General features: G+C 42.6%; 1 protein-coding gene across 1 annotated transcript in view; it reads right to left on the bottom strand.

Moving 5' to 3' along the window:
- Positions 1-2357: 2357 nt before the first annotated feature.
- KBTBD12 (kelch repeat and BTB domain containing 12) overlaps positions 2358-13241 on the bottom strand; it is a 75688-nt gene continuing 64804 nt past the window's right edge. The window contains exon 7 of the mRNA XM_025991592.2: positions 2358-4876. Within this exon, the coding sequence (XP_025847377.1) occupies positions 4695-4876 (182 nt within the window). The 3' untranslated portion in view covers positions 2358-4694. The remainder of the gene's footprint in view (positions 4877-13241) is intronic.

The following is a 13241-nucleotide window of genomic DNA, read 5'->3' as shown; positions in this document are numbered from 1 at the left end:
TCCCTGGTCTAGCCTCCCCGGGTCGGCCCCTCAGACACTGCATGCTCCCCTTAGAATGTGGCTCCGCAGATGCACAGCACAGCGAAGGCAGAAAAACAGGTGATCAGTGGGGCTGCTGGGCCTTAGAGCACACTTCTGACCCAAAGGAAGTGCACCTGGGGGTGAAGAACCTTGAGTTCGGCATGGTGGCAGAAGCTTTGGTTGCTCCTTCCCACTATACGTTATTCCTGTGCTCCACTGCCAGAGGAGGTGACCCACCGCTGGGTCTCAATGCTGCAGGATGGGCCTGGCCTCCCACGGAGGGCTGCGACCACACCTGCACGACCACACCTCCCGGTGAGCTTCTCTGTGCGGCTCAGGCCAGCCTTTGCACAAATCCACTCTGCTTCCCAACCTGACTGCTACCTGTCACATCTCTCAGTAAGCCCAGATACCACTAAGTGGCTTGAGACCATGTGCAACAGGCTGTTGCATCTGTCTCTAAGGCTTCTGGCTTCTACAGAGATCCTATGTGCCAGTGAAAGCCCACCTTCCAAACAACCGTCAGCCTGGGATTTGGTGCCAGTTCTTGTAGAGTCAAAGATCAGATCCACCCCCCTTCGGATAACAGCTGGGGGAAACAACTGAAATTATGTCAAATCTGTGATGGCATCCTATGCAGCTGGTAAAAAGATAGTGTATGGAATGCTCCCTTTCAGCTATATTGTTGAGTGAAAGCAGAATGGAATGGAACCATGATTAAGAGGTAAAGACAAAGAATAGGCATTTATTTTCCTTTATAATTTATATATTCCCTTAGCTCAGTATTGTTCTTCAGGAAAATTTGATGGAATGCACTGAAAGTTGGCAAATCTTTTCTGTGAAGGGCCAGATCGTAAATATTCTAGGCTTTGTGGGCCATAGGTCTCCATGACACCCCCTGGACTCTGCTGCTGCAGTGGGAAAGCCAAACATACATGAGGAACGTGACTGTGCTCAGGTGACATTTTATTCACAGAAACAGGTGGCAGGTGAGATTCCTAGTAAACAAAAATGTTGAAGTTTTGAGAGGCAAATACTGCAAAGGTAGCTCAGAAACCATTGGCCAGTCATGCAGAACTTAGCTCACTGCGATGAATGAAGTCACCAGACATCCCAGCAACCGGGACTGTTAGAGTCCTCCCCTTTGGCAGAGGTGTCCAATGTCATTCCAAGAGAAAGTGGCTTTGGCGGGGGAAGGTTGGAGTATCAGGAAATCTTGGTTTGTAAGTAACTCAAAGGGGCCTGATCTCTAGGGCATATTTATCATAACAAGTGGCGTGGAGCAAAAAGCCTCATGGCTGGGTCATTCAGTGGCTCCAGGGTGTTATCCAGGACCTGGGTCTTTCCATACCCCCATCCTGTCCCCATCTGTGGACCAAATGGTGCTGTCTCCATCTGCTTCCTCACCACCACAGGGCTGTGGCTGCCCCTCTGGGTGCGCTCAGACTTGAAAAGACTCAACAGAGAAAACCTTTCCAAAAGTCCCTCTGGAGATTTCCCTCTGTGTCCCTTTGGTGGAGATTGTGCCTTATGGCCTGTTAAGCTAGTCATGGTGCAAGGAGAGGCTTTCATAACTGGTTCATGCAGGGTTTCCTGATGAGCTGGGACAGCCTACTGTTGCTGCAAACAAGGATGGAGACCAGCTGGGGTTGCTAGGGTTAGGAAAGAAGTGGGGTGACTTGACTATAAAGTCTCTCCTCTATCTTGGTGGCCAGGTCCCTGGCCTGGTGTGAATGGCTAAAGCCATCTGGGTGGTGGCTGTCTTTAAGGGTCACTGGTGGAGGGGGCATGACCCCTTAGAAGATTTTCTGGTTTTTGGTGTTGGCTAACTGGCCATGCTCCTATAGTAAAGCCCCCAGTATCTCCCTCCTCTCTGAATCGGCCAGAAAACCACAGACACCCTCCATTTCTGTACAATGGACTCGCTGTTCTAACCTGAGGTTAGTTTGGCGTCAGTGACAAGGACTGGTGCCCATGTCTGCTCTTACCCTGCCCATCCACACTGCGCTGTGGAGAGATGTTCCTGTAGGACTTCTTGCCTGAAACCAGGGTGCCCAGGTAGAGATGGGCTCCTTGGTATGACATTTGAGGTCTTTTGTGATTGGCCCCATCCCCTTTTCCTGACATTCTCCTGTGCTTCAACTGTCCCAGCAGTGGGGCACCTCCTGCCCTCCCCCACCCCACCACAGGTCCAAGCTGGACCTTGCTTGCTTCCTGTGGTTTTCTGGTGGGTCAACCCTCCCTGCCCTCCCTGGGATGCTCAGTAATTCCTGGGCACAGAAACTCCTTCTTCAAGAGAAATCTACATTGGATTGCAACATGAAGAGCAACAAAAGTGATCTTTCATTAGTACATTTTTATTTTGCAAGGTCAAATTGAAAGCATTTGCTCATTATAAAGTCAATTTGGTGAGAACAGTGGCACTTTGTTGGTGGGCATAGGCAGGACCCAGGTGTACTGACAGCTGCCATCTCTTGCCAGCCTTAGCCTCCAGATCATTTCCCTGCTATGTTCTGTGCTCAGTGTCTAGAAATCCTGCCTTGCAAAGACACGAACTGGCAAACAGTCGAAGTTTTTTAAGAGTGGTCCATGACATACATGTCCCCCCATGAAGAAACGAAAACAGGAGTGGTAGGAGTTCGAAGGTGAATCTCTGACAATATCCGGCAGCAGGAGGGTAGAGATATCTTGTTTTTAATTACAAATATGAAAGTCAGACAAAAAGCACACTTAAAATAGATGCTGATGCTTATTTATCTGCACACCACCTGGAGGAGCTGAGTGGCCAAGTCTGGGAAATTAAGAACTATCTCAAATGAAATGCACAGCTCCTCTCCATCCCACGAGAGTCCACTCAAGCAGTGGGTTGTTGTGGGCACTATGCTTTGGACAACGCAGATTACAGTGATAATGATACTAGAAATAATGGCAGCTAAAGGCTGTTTAGTATTTTAGTATCTGACAGGCACTTTGCTCAGCATTCTCTCACTCAGTCCTCATACCAGCTCTAAAAATGATTTTTCTTCCCTTTCTGCATATGGGGAAAATAGGCTTTGGAAAGGTTACCTGGCCCAAGATCACATAGTTAGCTAAGTAGCAACCCTGGCACTAGAGCCTCGACCTCGAACCCAATGCATCTAGAAGATGTATCACTGTAGGTTCCAAGTAGCACAACTGCAAAGTGACAGACACAGCCCTTGACTTTAGGAAGTCTGGCCTACCTGGGGACGACCCACACTGGGTCTAAGTGGTGATCCTCTTCATGGTGGCAGAAGCAGGTTTCCATCTGGCTCCAGCTTCCATAGACCTGCCTCATCTGCTCATTAGCAGCTGGGACCTGGGAGGACGCACTGACGGACATCACAGTCACACAGCTCTGCATCAGAGAAGAGCTATCTCAATCTAGCATTGTCTCCCTCTGGGAAAGTTCTAGGGAATTTACTGACCATTACTGTTTAAAAAAGAGCCCTGTGCAATGGGAAACTCTGGAGAAGTTATTGAGGAACAGCTACCAAAATGCAGTCTTTGAATCCACTGTGCTTCCATAAGTATGGATGGCAAGTAAAATAGATGGATTCCTCATGTGTCATTTAAATGTCAACTCCACAATATATTCTGGGAGTGGCTGTTTTCTGATCATGCTCAACTGTGAGCTGAAGCAGGCAGCTCCATCTCTAGTTCCAATCTTGGGGAAGATATTACAAAGGTTGGGTAGGACGGCAGGCAGCAGGCAGCCCAGAGGATGGACCTCCTCTTTCCTCCACTCCAGAGCCTGGTCTATCCATGGCCTAGGCCAGTTGCATGCAGCCAGGGCTAATTTGCAGGAGGTCATGTGTGCTTAAGGGCAGCTTGGATAAGTCTAGTCCAGGACACTCGCAGAGTGGGCCAGGATAGCAGAGCTCCCCATCCCTGTCCCTGACACAGACCTGGCTGAGGGTGCAGTTTCTTTGCTCACTGTGGTCGGGCTTGAGTGCCTGGGCTGTTTGGAACTTGCAGTCCACTGCTAGCCCCATTTTGGGCAATGCCACTGTAGTAGAAGAGTGTTCTACACCAGAATAGAAAGTCTCTGTAAGACTGAAACTGGAACAGAACACAAAGAGAAATCTTCTTTTAACTTCAGAAGATGTTGAGATGATTCCCCTGCTTGGAGACCAGGTCCAAAGTCCTTGGTTTTCCAAGTGTTGATCACTTATCTACAACCTCTTTTTCCAGCCTTAGAAGCAGAGCCTATAGCCCAGGCAATCAGACCCAGCTTTAGGCCGTTGCTCAGCTGTCTCTGTGATGTCCCCATGAGCTGCACCCATGGGACTGCTTCTTCCTCACCATTCAAGGCCCCAGTAAAAGGCCTGTTCCTTGGCAATGTTGTCCTTGAGTCCCCAGCAGCGTGAGGTCCCTCCATCTCTTCATTCCTATGATACTACTCACCTTGTGTGCTCCCTGTGTTGTTGCCACATTTGATCTTGTAATGTCTTGTCCATCCCAGCCTACTGGAGGTCCCTGAGCACAGACTCTGCACACTCCCTATCATAGCACCCAGCATACACTGCTTCGCACATGGGTTGCTAAGTATGCCACACACACGTTCAGGGTGACTGGCTGGTGCCTATGGGCTCTCTCCATCCCTAATGCCTCCTGTGCAAACATAGCAGGAGGTCCTACAGTGAACACTGACTTCAGTGCTCACTGCCTTCTTCCACCAGATCTGAAGGTGGGGGGATTAGGTCTCGGGGGTTCATCCTGGCCACCAGGCAGACATCATAACTGTCATGCATGAGGACATTGATGGCTACAACATTCCATTGGTTTTCCCATGGGTCCAGCTCCAATATTTCTTTGGAGATAACTTCATGTCTATCTGAAAATAGCAAAGTAGGAAGACAAAATATAGGGGTATGAAATTCAGAGGTCATCTTCACTCTATTAAACAACTTCCTCTAAAAGGCATTGGGAACCAAAAATTGAACAAACAACAGAATAAGCATACTTTAAATGGAAGACACAATGTCTCTGACATTTAAAAAACTAAAAAAGGCCATCTTAAAACTCACATTAAAAATTATTTGAATAATTGACATACCAACAGAGCACACTATTGTCTAAATTTAATAATTTATTAATGTTGGGAGCTAGGGATGAAACTGTCCTTATTTTTACATCTAGAGAGGATATACAGCTTGTGACCTTGTACTAGTTGCTGACCTCCCTGAGCTTATATTTCCATAAAGGCAGACAGGGATGCTAATACTCAACCAGGGTATTCCTTGCAGGAAATAGATGGCACACCCTAAGTGGGCGATTTTGAGAGAATTTAGTGAAGGGACTATTGTAAAGGTGTGGGCAGGGTTCAGAAAGACCCACTAAGAATAGCAAGGGCCATTACCACCCGTAGACCTGAGAGGCTGCAAAGGGAGGAGTGGGTACTAGACTTGGAGAAGGCCAATGTCTGGAGTTCCTTCTCTCTACTGGTTTAGAAGTTATAAACTCCTGCATAACAAGGTGAGCAGGTACTATTGTTTTTCCAGTTTTATGGGTTAGGAAAAATTTACAGCAATTAAATGCTATGCCTACAGGCATACAGTTAGAAGTGGCAGAACCAGAATATGCACCCAAATATGTGGTTCTTAAGACCTGTGCTCATAACTACTAGGCTGTTGGATGAAGGAGGATATCATGGTATTACTGTATTTTCCACAGCTTATTGAGGAGACCAATAAGTGGGGCCTGAATCTTATACAAATTTGATGGTCCTCTTTAAGGAAAATATCACAAAATTACAAACACAAAATTAGGTATGAAAGTGAATATATACTTTTTTCCAGCTTTACTGAGATTGATTGACAAAATTGTATATGTTTAAGATATGCATTGTGAAATGAATACCACAATCAACACCCCGATGTTTCTAGCAGCAATGTCCACAATAGCCAAACTGTGGAAGGAGCCTCGGTGTCCATCGAAAGATGAATGGATAAAGAAGATGTGGTCTATGTATACAGTGGAATATTCCTCAGCCATTAGAAACGACAAATACCCACCATTTGCTTCGATGTGGAGGGACCTGGAGGGTATTATGCTGAGTGAAGTAAGTCAGAAGGAGAAGGACAAACATTTTATGTTCTCATTCATTTGGGGAATATAAATAATAGTGAAAGGGAATATAAGGGAAGGGAGAAGAAATGTGTGGGAAACATCAGACAGGGAGACAGAACATAAAGACTCCTAACTCTGGGAAACGAACTAGGGGTGGTGGAAGGGGAGGAGGGTGGGGGGTGGGGGTGAATGGGTGACGGGCGCTGAGGTGGGCACTTGACGGGATGAGCACTGGGTGTTATTCTGTATGTTGGTAAATTGAACACCAATAAAAAATAAATTTATTATAAAAAAAAGAATACCACAATCAAGCTAATTAACACATCCATAACCACATAGAGTTACCTTTGTGTGTGTGTGTGTGTGTGTGTGTGTGTGCGCGCGCGCGCGCATGTTGAGAGCACTGAAGCAAATTTCAAGTATACAATACAGGATTGTTAACTATAGTCACCATGCTATGCGTTAGATTTTCAGAACTTACTCAGAACTTACAAACTTAAAGTTTGTAGGCTTTGACTACCATCACTATTCCCTCTACCCCAAGCCCTGGCAACCACTATTCCACACTCCATATCTATAAATTTGACTATTTTAGATTCCACATATAGGTGATGTGGTATAATATTTGGTATTTTTTTGTGTCCAGATTATTTCATTTAGCATAATGTCCTCCAGGTTCATCCTTCTTGTGGAAAATAGTAGGATTTCTTTTTCATGGTTGAATAATATTTCCTTGTATGTGGACAGCCTGGGTGACTCAGCAGTTTAGCGCCGCCTTCAGCCCAGGGCGTGATCCTGGGGACCCGGGATCAAGTCCTGTGTTGGGCTCCCTGCATGGAGCCTGCTTCTCCCTCTGCCTGTGTCTCTGCCTCTCTCTCTCACTTTGTGCCTATCATAAATAAATAAAAAATTTTAAAAAGTGAAATATAGCTAGTGAGATTGAGGAACTGATTTTGAACTTTTATTTAATTATAATTAGCTTAAATTAACATAGCTCTAAATCTCTTTATGTTTTTAAAAAATATCTATTTGATCTGTCAGTTTCTGAGAAAGATACCTTAAAGTCCACATAATTTTTGTGGATTTATCTACTTACCTTATGTAAAAGTTTCTGTTTTATATATTTAAAAGTTATTAAATGCAAAAGGGTCATGCCTGCTGTATCATTAGGGTTCTTGGTAGCAACAGCAGAAACCAATTTTGGCTAGCTTTGGCAAAATGGGGATTTATTGGAAGGAAGGTAGCTCAACAAATTGAGGAGAGCTGGAGGCTTGTCACAAGGCCCTGTCAGGGCAGAGCACTACCATCGCTCCTTCATAGGGTTGGCTGCTGTGGCTGTGGGCACTATTGCAGGAAAGGTGGCCGGTGCCTAAACCATGACAGGTGTCCAGTACAGCTGTTCCGTCTTCTTGCTTGTTACTCCTATTGAGACGAAATAGCCTTTTCTGTCTTATTTACTGCCATTGTCTTGGAATGCGTCTTTTCCCATTGCCATACCTAGCTTACTGTTTCTGTTTTGCTTTGTTTTAGCTGGATGAAGGCTTCCAGTGTCCTTATTCAAATTAATGCAGGCTGGGGCCTTTTATAATTGCAGAGTGGACAGTTCTCTTCACTAATTTTGCTTCCTTCTGCTCATTTCAGTGTTTATTGAGGGGATATTATTTTATTTTAAAGATTTTATTTATTTATTCATGAGAGATACACAGAGAGAGAGAGGCAGAGACACAGGCAGAGGGAGAAGCAGGCTCCATGCTGGGAGCCTGACATGGGACTGGATCCCCGGTCTTCAGGATCACACCCTGGGCTGCAGGTGGCGCTAAACCGCTGCGCCACCAGGGCTGCCTGAGGAGATATTATTTTAAAGATTTATTTGAGAGACAGAGAGAGAGAGAGAGAGAATGGAGGGGGGAGGGGTAGAGAGAGAGAGGGAGAGAGAGAATCCTCAAGCAGACTCCCTGCCCAGTATAGATTCAATCCTAGGACCCCGAGTTCAATACCTGAGTTGAAACCAAGATGCTTAACCAACTGTGTCACTCAGGTGCCCCTGGGAGATATTTTTTTAAAAAACCAAGTATGCATATTACCATCTTTTCTATAAATCTCTTACTTTATTTATGTGGAAGGAAAACAACTGCATTAGTGGCAAAGAAGCGTAGAAGATAACCAGCGAGTTTTCTTGAGTATGAAAGCTCTGAGATAGTGTACTAGAACATAGGCCTGATTGTGGAGTGCAGACTGCCACAGCTGCCACCCAGAATCACCTGGCAGTGCCAAACGTCTCCGTGGGGCTATCCTGGGTGCTGTCCTAAATTTCTACCAACAGCGCTCATAAAGCAAGGAATCAGTGGTTGGCATTTATATTTACATATTTATATGAGTTTGGGTTCTGGAAACATTATCAGACTAATAAGGAGAAAGAAACTGGAGGTTGAACTCAGTGTTGGCTCTTTTCAATTTAGTTAATTTTCCAAAAATAGACACACTTAATGCAACAGCATATTAATTATTAAAGGAGTTAGGAAACTCTCCCTGCATCCTGACACCTCCAATGGTAAGCAATTCAAAACATTCTTTTACATGAAGTAAATAAAAAATTCACATGCTTTTTTTGAAGTAAAAAATGAGATATCAAAGAAACTCCATCTGTGTGGTGGACTGCATTGGGCTGTACCCCCATGTGTTTTAGGGAGTACTGTCTGTTTTTGGAGGTACTTCTGTGGAAAAATTTGAGAAGCACACTTTAAATTTCTTCCCCCTCCCTAGATTTTTTATTTATTTATTCATGAGAGACACAGAGACACAGGCAGAGGAAGAAGCAGGCTCCCTTTGGGGAACGCAATGTGGGACTCGATCCCAGGACCCTGGGAAAATGACCTGAGCCGGAGGCAGATGCTCAACCACCGAACCACCCAGGTGCTCCTAAATTTCATTCTTGAATTCAGACTATCAGAAAACCAAAAACTTAGGATATTTTTAGTCCTTTGTAGAATTGTTTCCTTTTGATTTGCTCTTTAGTGAAATGCCAACTTGCCATTTTACTCATTATAGAATATTATTGAGGGTATTCCCCACTACTCTGCATGAGGCTACGGGGAGAATTTTCCCCCATGATGAAAAGATGTGTACCTTTCTTCCCTTGAGGACACTGCCAACAGGGCATACTTTCCTTTCTGCTCTGGTCTCTAGTGAGATCAGAGATAAACTGGCAGTCCATATATAGCCAGTGTAAAAGAACTTCAGGCATATTTATGTTCCACCTTCACCTCATTTTGCTTGATTTTATTTTTCTATCTTTATTTTCCCTCCATTCAACTTCCCAATTTATTTTAATTTCTTTTTTAAGAAAGATTTTATTTATTTGACGGAGAGATTGAGAGAGAGAGAACACAAGCAGGGAGAGTGGCAGGCAGAGGGAGAGGGAAAAGCAGACTCCCCACTGAGCAGGGAGCCAGATATGGGGCTCCATTCCAGCACCCTGGGATCATGACCTGAGCTGAAGGCAGATGCTTCACCAACTGAGCCACCCAGGTGCCCCTTTATTTTAATTTCTATCTTAATTGTGGTGTATGCATCTCTATAAGCCAACCAAAATTCTATTTCATTTTGAATGAATGGGCGTGTGAATAAATAATAAATCATAGCGTGAGTAACAGACCCCAGGCTTAAGTTGGTTTGTCCTCAGCTGAGGGGTGTTACTCACCCTCTCTAGTAGTGAAGGATCCACATGCCAGTGAAAGCGGCCATTTAAATGCCCCTGACTCAAGCAGTAAAGAGGGTCATGAGTGTCACAGATAGGCAAGACCATCAACTGATGGCCTCAGCTAGTGGAGAAGGCCAAGAGTCCATTCAAATGGGCAAAAAGAAACAAATGAATGGCTGAATATATGTAGTTGTCTATCTGCAAAGGAGGTGGAAGGGGGAGCAACAGCTCTTTAGGGCTAGCTAGTGGTAACATGTAATTACAAAATCATGTTGCATAGTTACATTCTTTGCCTATAAATTCAATCAGTTAATCAAAGGCTTTTTATTTTCCACCAAGTTGAAAGGATGGATATGTAAAACCACTTTTGATCAAGGGATCATTGGTATTCTTTGTAATGGATTGTCAATGAACTCCTACTAAGCATTCTGGGTTTATTTATAAGAAATATAGAATACATTTTATGTTTAAAGTTACAAGTAGAAGTTAAAATAGAAAATGATTCTTTCAGGGATCCCTGGGTGGCGCAGCGGTTTGGCGCCTGCCTTTGGCCCAGGGCGCGATCCTGGAGACCCTGGATCGGGTCCCACGTCAGGCTCCTGGTGCATGGAGCCTGCTTCTCCCTCTGCCTGTGTCTCTGCCTCTCTCTCTCTCTCTGTGTGACTATCATAAATAAATAAAAATTTTAAAAAAATTAAAAAAAAAAGAAAGAAAATGATTCTTTCAGTAAATTTTTTGATTTTCATTTTCCCAAAAGGAAGATATTTTTTTTAAAAGAATTTGAGAGAGAGCACATGTAAGAGAGCACAAGTGGGGGGCGAGGGAGAGGGAGAAGCAGACTCTGTTGGTGATGGGTGGCTCCTTCCCAGGACCCTGAGATTATGACCTGAGCCAAAGGCAGATAAGACACTTAACTGTCTGAGCCACCAAAGTGCTCCAACATTGTTTTTAAAAATGAGATTATATTTAAGTACAAGTGGAAGATCTATGAGATAAGATTACCCGATACAGACCATTATATTTAATGTAAATATTGGTATATTTGGATTCAGGTCACTATTTTATTATTTCTTTTATTTTTGTACCTTTGTTTCTCTTTTCCTTCTTTCTGAATTATTTGAATAGTCTTAGTATTCCATTATAATTTATCTTGAATATTTAGCCACACCACTTTGTATAGTTTTTAAAGTTATTCTAAGGATTAAAATATACATATTTAACTTTTAACAAACTAATGAATATATTGTTTCAAGTGGAATGTAGGAATCTTACAACCATGTAGTTCCTATCTCTACCTCTGTGTAACATTAATATACACTGAAAACACTGTCAGACCATTGGCTGTAGTAACTTCTTTCTGGATATGTCTCCTGAGGCAAGGGAAACAAAAGCAAAAATAAACTATTGGGATTTCATCAAAATAAAAACCTGCACAGTGAAGGAAACAAAACTAACTTAGGCACCCTCAAAATGGGAGACGATATTTGCAAATGACAATACCTGCATTATCTCTCATTGCAAATGACATATCTGACAAACGGTCAGGATCCACAACATATAAAGAAGTTATCAAACTAACACCCAAAAAACAAAAACCTAACTAAAAAATGGGCAGAAGACATGAACAGACATTGCTCCAAAGAACACATCCAGTTGGCCAACAGACACATGAAAAGATGCTCATCATCGCCTATCAGGGAAATGCAAGTCAAAACTACACCTCACACCTGTCAGAATGGCTAAATCAACAACATTAGAAACAACAGGTGTTGGTGAGGATTTGGAGAAAAAGGAACACTCGTGCTCTGTTGGTAGGAATGCAAACTGGTGCAGCTTCTGTGGAAAGCAGTATGGAGGTCCCTCAAAAAGTTAAAAAATTGAATTATCTTATGATCCAGTAATTGCACTACTAGGTATTTATCCAATGAATACAAAAAGACTAATCCAAAGGGATACATGCACCCCTATGTTTATAGCAGCATTATTTATAATAGCCAACATATGGAAGCAGCCCAAGTATCTATCAATAGATAGATGAATGGAATACACACACACACACACACACACACACACACACACAATACTTAGCCATAGAAAAGAATGAAATCTTGCCATTTGCAACGACATGGATGGAACTAGAGAGTATCAAGCTGAATGAAATAAGTCAGTCAAAGAAAGACAAATATATGATTTCACTCATATATGGTATTTAAAAAAATAAGTAAAGGGAAAAGAGAGAGACAGAGACAGAGATATCAAGAAACAGACCCTTAACTATAGAGAACAAACTGATGATTGATTACCAGAGGGGAAGTGGGTTGGGGGATGGGTGAAATAGGTGACAGGGATTGCTCTTGTAATGAGGAATGCATTTGTTGTAAGAACACAGGGTGATGTATGGAAGTGTTGAATCACTATATTATACACCTGAAACTAATATAACACTGTGTGTTAACTAACTGGAATTAAAATAGAAACTTAAAAAAAAAAACACTGTCAAAGTTAAAATTCTTGTTGTCAGCTATCAAACATACTCTAAAGAACTGAAGAGGAGAAAAGTAGTCCATTATATTTATTTACCATTTGTTTGTCTTCCTTGATTTCTGAGGTTCCAACTTTCTCTATGTCATTTGCCTTCTATCTGAGGAATTTTCTTTAACTTTTTGTTGGCAGATCTGTTGGCCATAAATTCTCTTAGTTCTTTTCCATCACAGTATGCCTTAATTTTACTCTCATTTCTGAAAGATATTTTTGCTCATATAGAATTCCAGATAATTTTTTTTCAGAGCTTAAAAATTTTGTTCCATTGCCTTCTGACCTAACTTGAGAAATCCACACTCATTCTAATACTTTCCCTTCATATGTTATCTGTTATTCTTCTCTGGCTTCTTCAAGATATTTTCTCTATCTTTAGTTTTTAGAAGTTTGGTTATGATGTGTTGGGGTGTGGGTTTTTTCAAGTATACCTTGTTTTTAGTTTGGTGAATTTTTTGAATCTGTAAGTATATTTTATTAACCAAATTTGGCAAGTTTTCAGCCATTATTCCTTTACATATTTTTTTTCTTTGCCCATATTCCTTCTCCTTTACTTCTGGGATCATGGCATGAGTATTAGATCCTTTAACATTGTTTCATAGGTCCCCAAGACTCTGCTCACTTTTTTCCAATTTTTTTCTCTTTGTTATTTCAGTTGGATAATTGTATTTGTCTAGATTCAAAAGTACTCACTTTTCACTCTTTCCTGTCATCTCCATTGTGATATTGATCCCATTTGGTAATCTATTTGTTATTTCATTTCTCATTTCCAAAATTTCCATTTGGTTCTTTCTTTTTTAAAATTAATTCTAGGGACACCTGGGTGGCTCAGTGATTGAGAGTCTGCCTTCGGCTCAGGACATGATCCCAGAATCCTGGGATCCAATCCTGCATC

The sequence above is a fragment of the Vulpes vulpes genome, chromosome 9 (genome assembly GCF_048418805.1).
Source record: "Vulpes vulpes isolate BD-2025 chromosome 9, VulVul3, whole genome shotgun sequence".
In the NCBI taxonomy this organism is placed as follows: Eukaryota; Metazoa; Chordata; class Mammalia; order Carnivora; family Canidae; genus Vulpes; species Vulpes vulpes.
The sequence above is the reverse complement of the archived record's forward strand: the minus strand, read 5'-3'. Positions and strand labels throughout refer to the sequence as shown.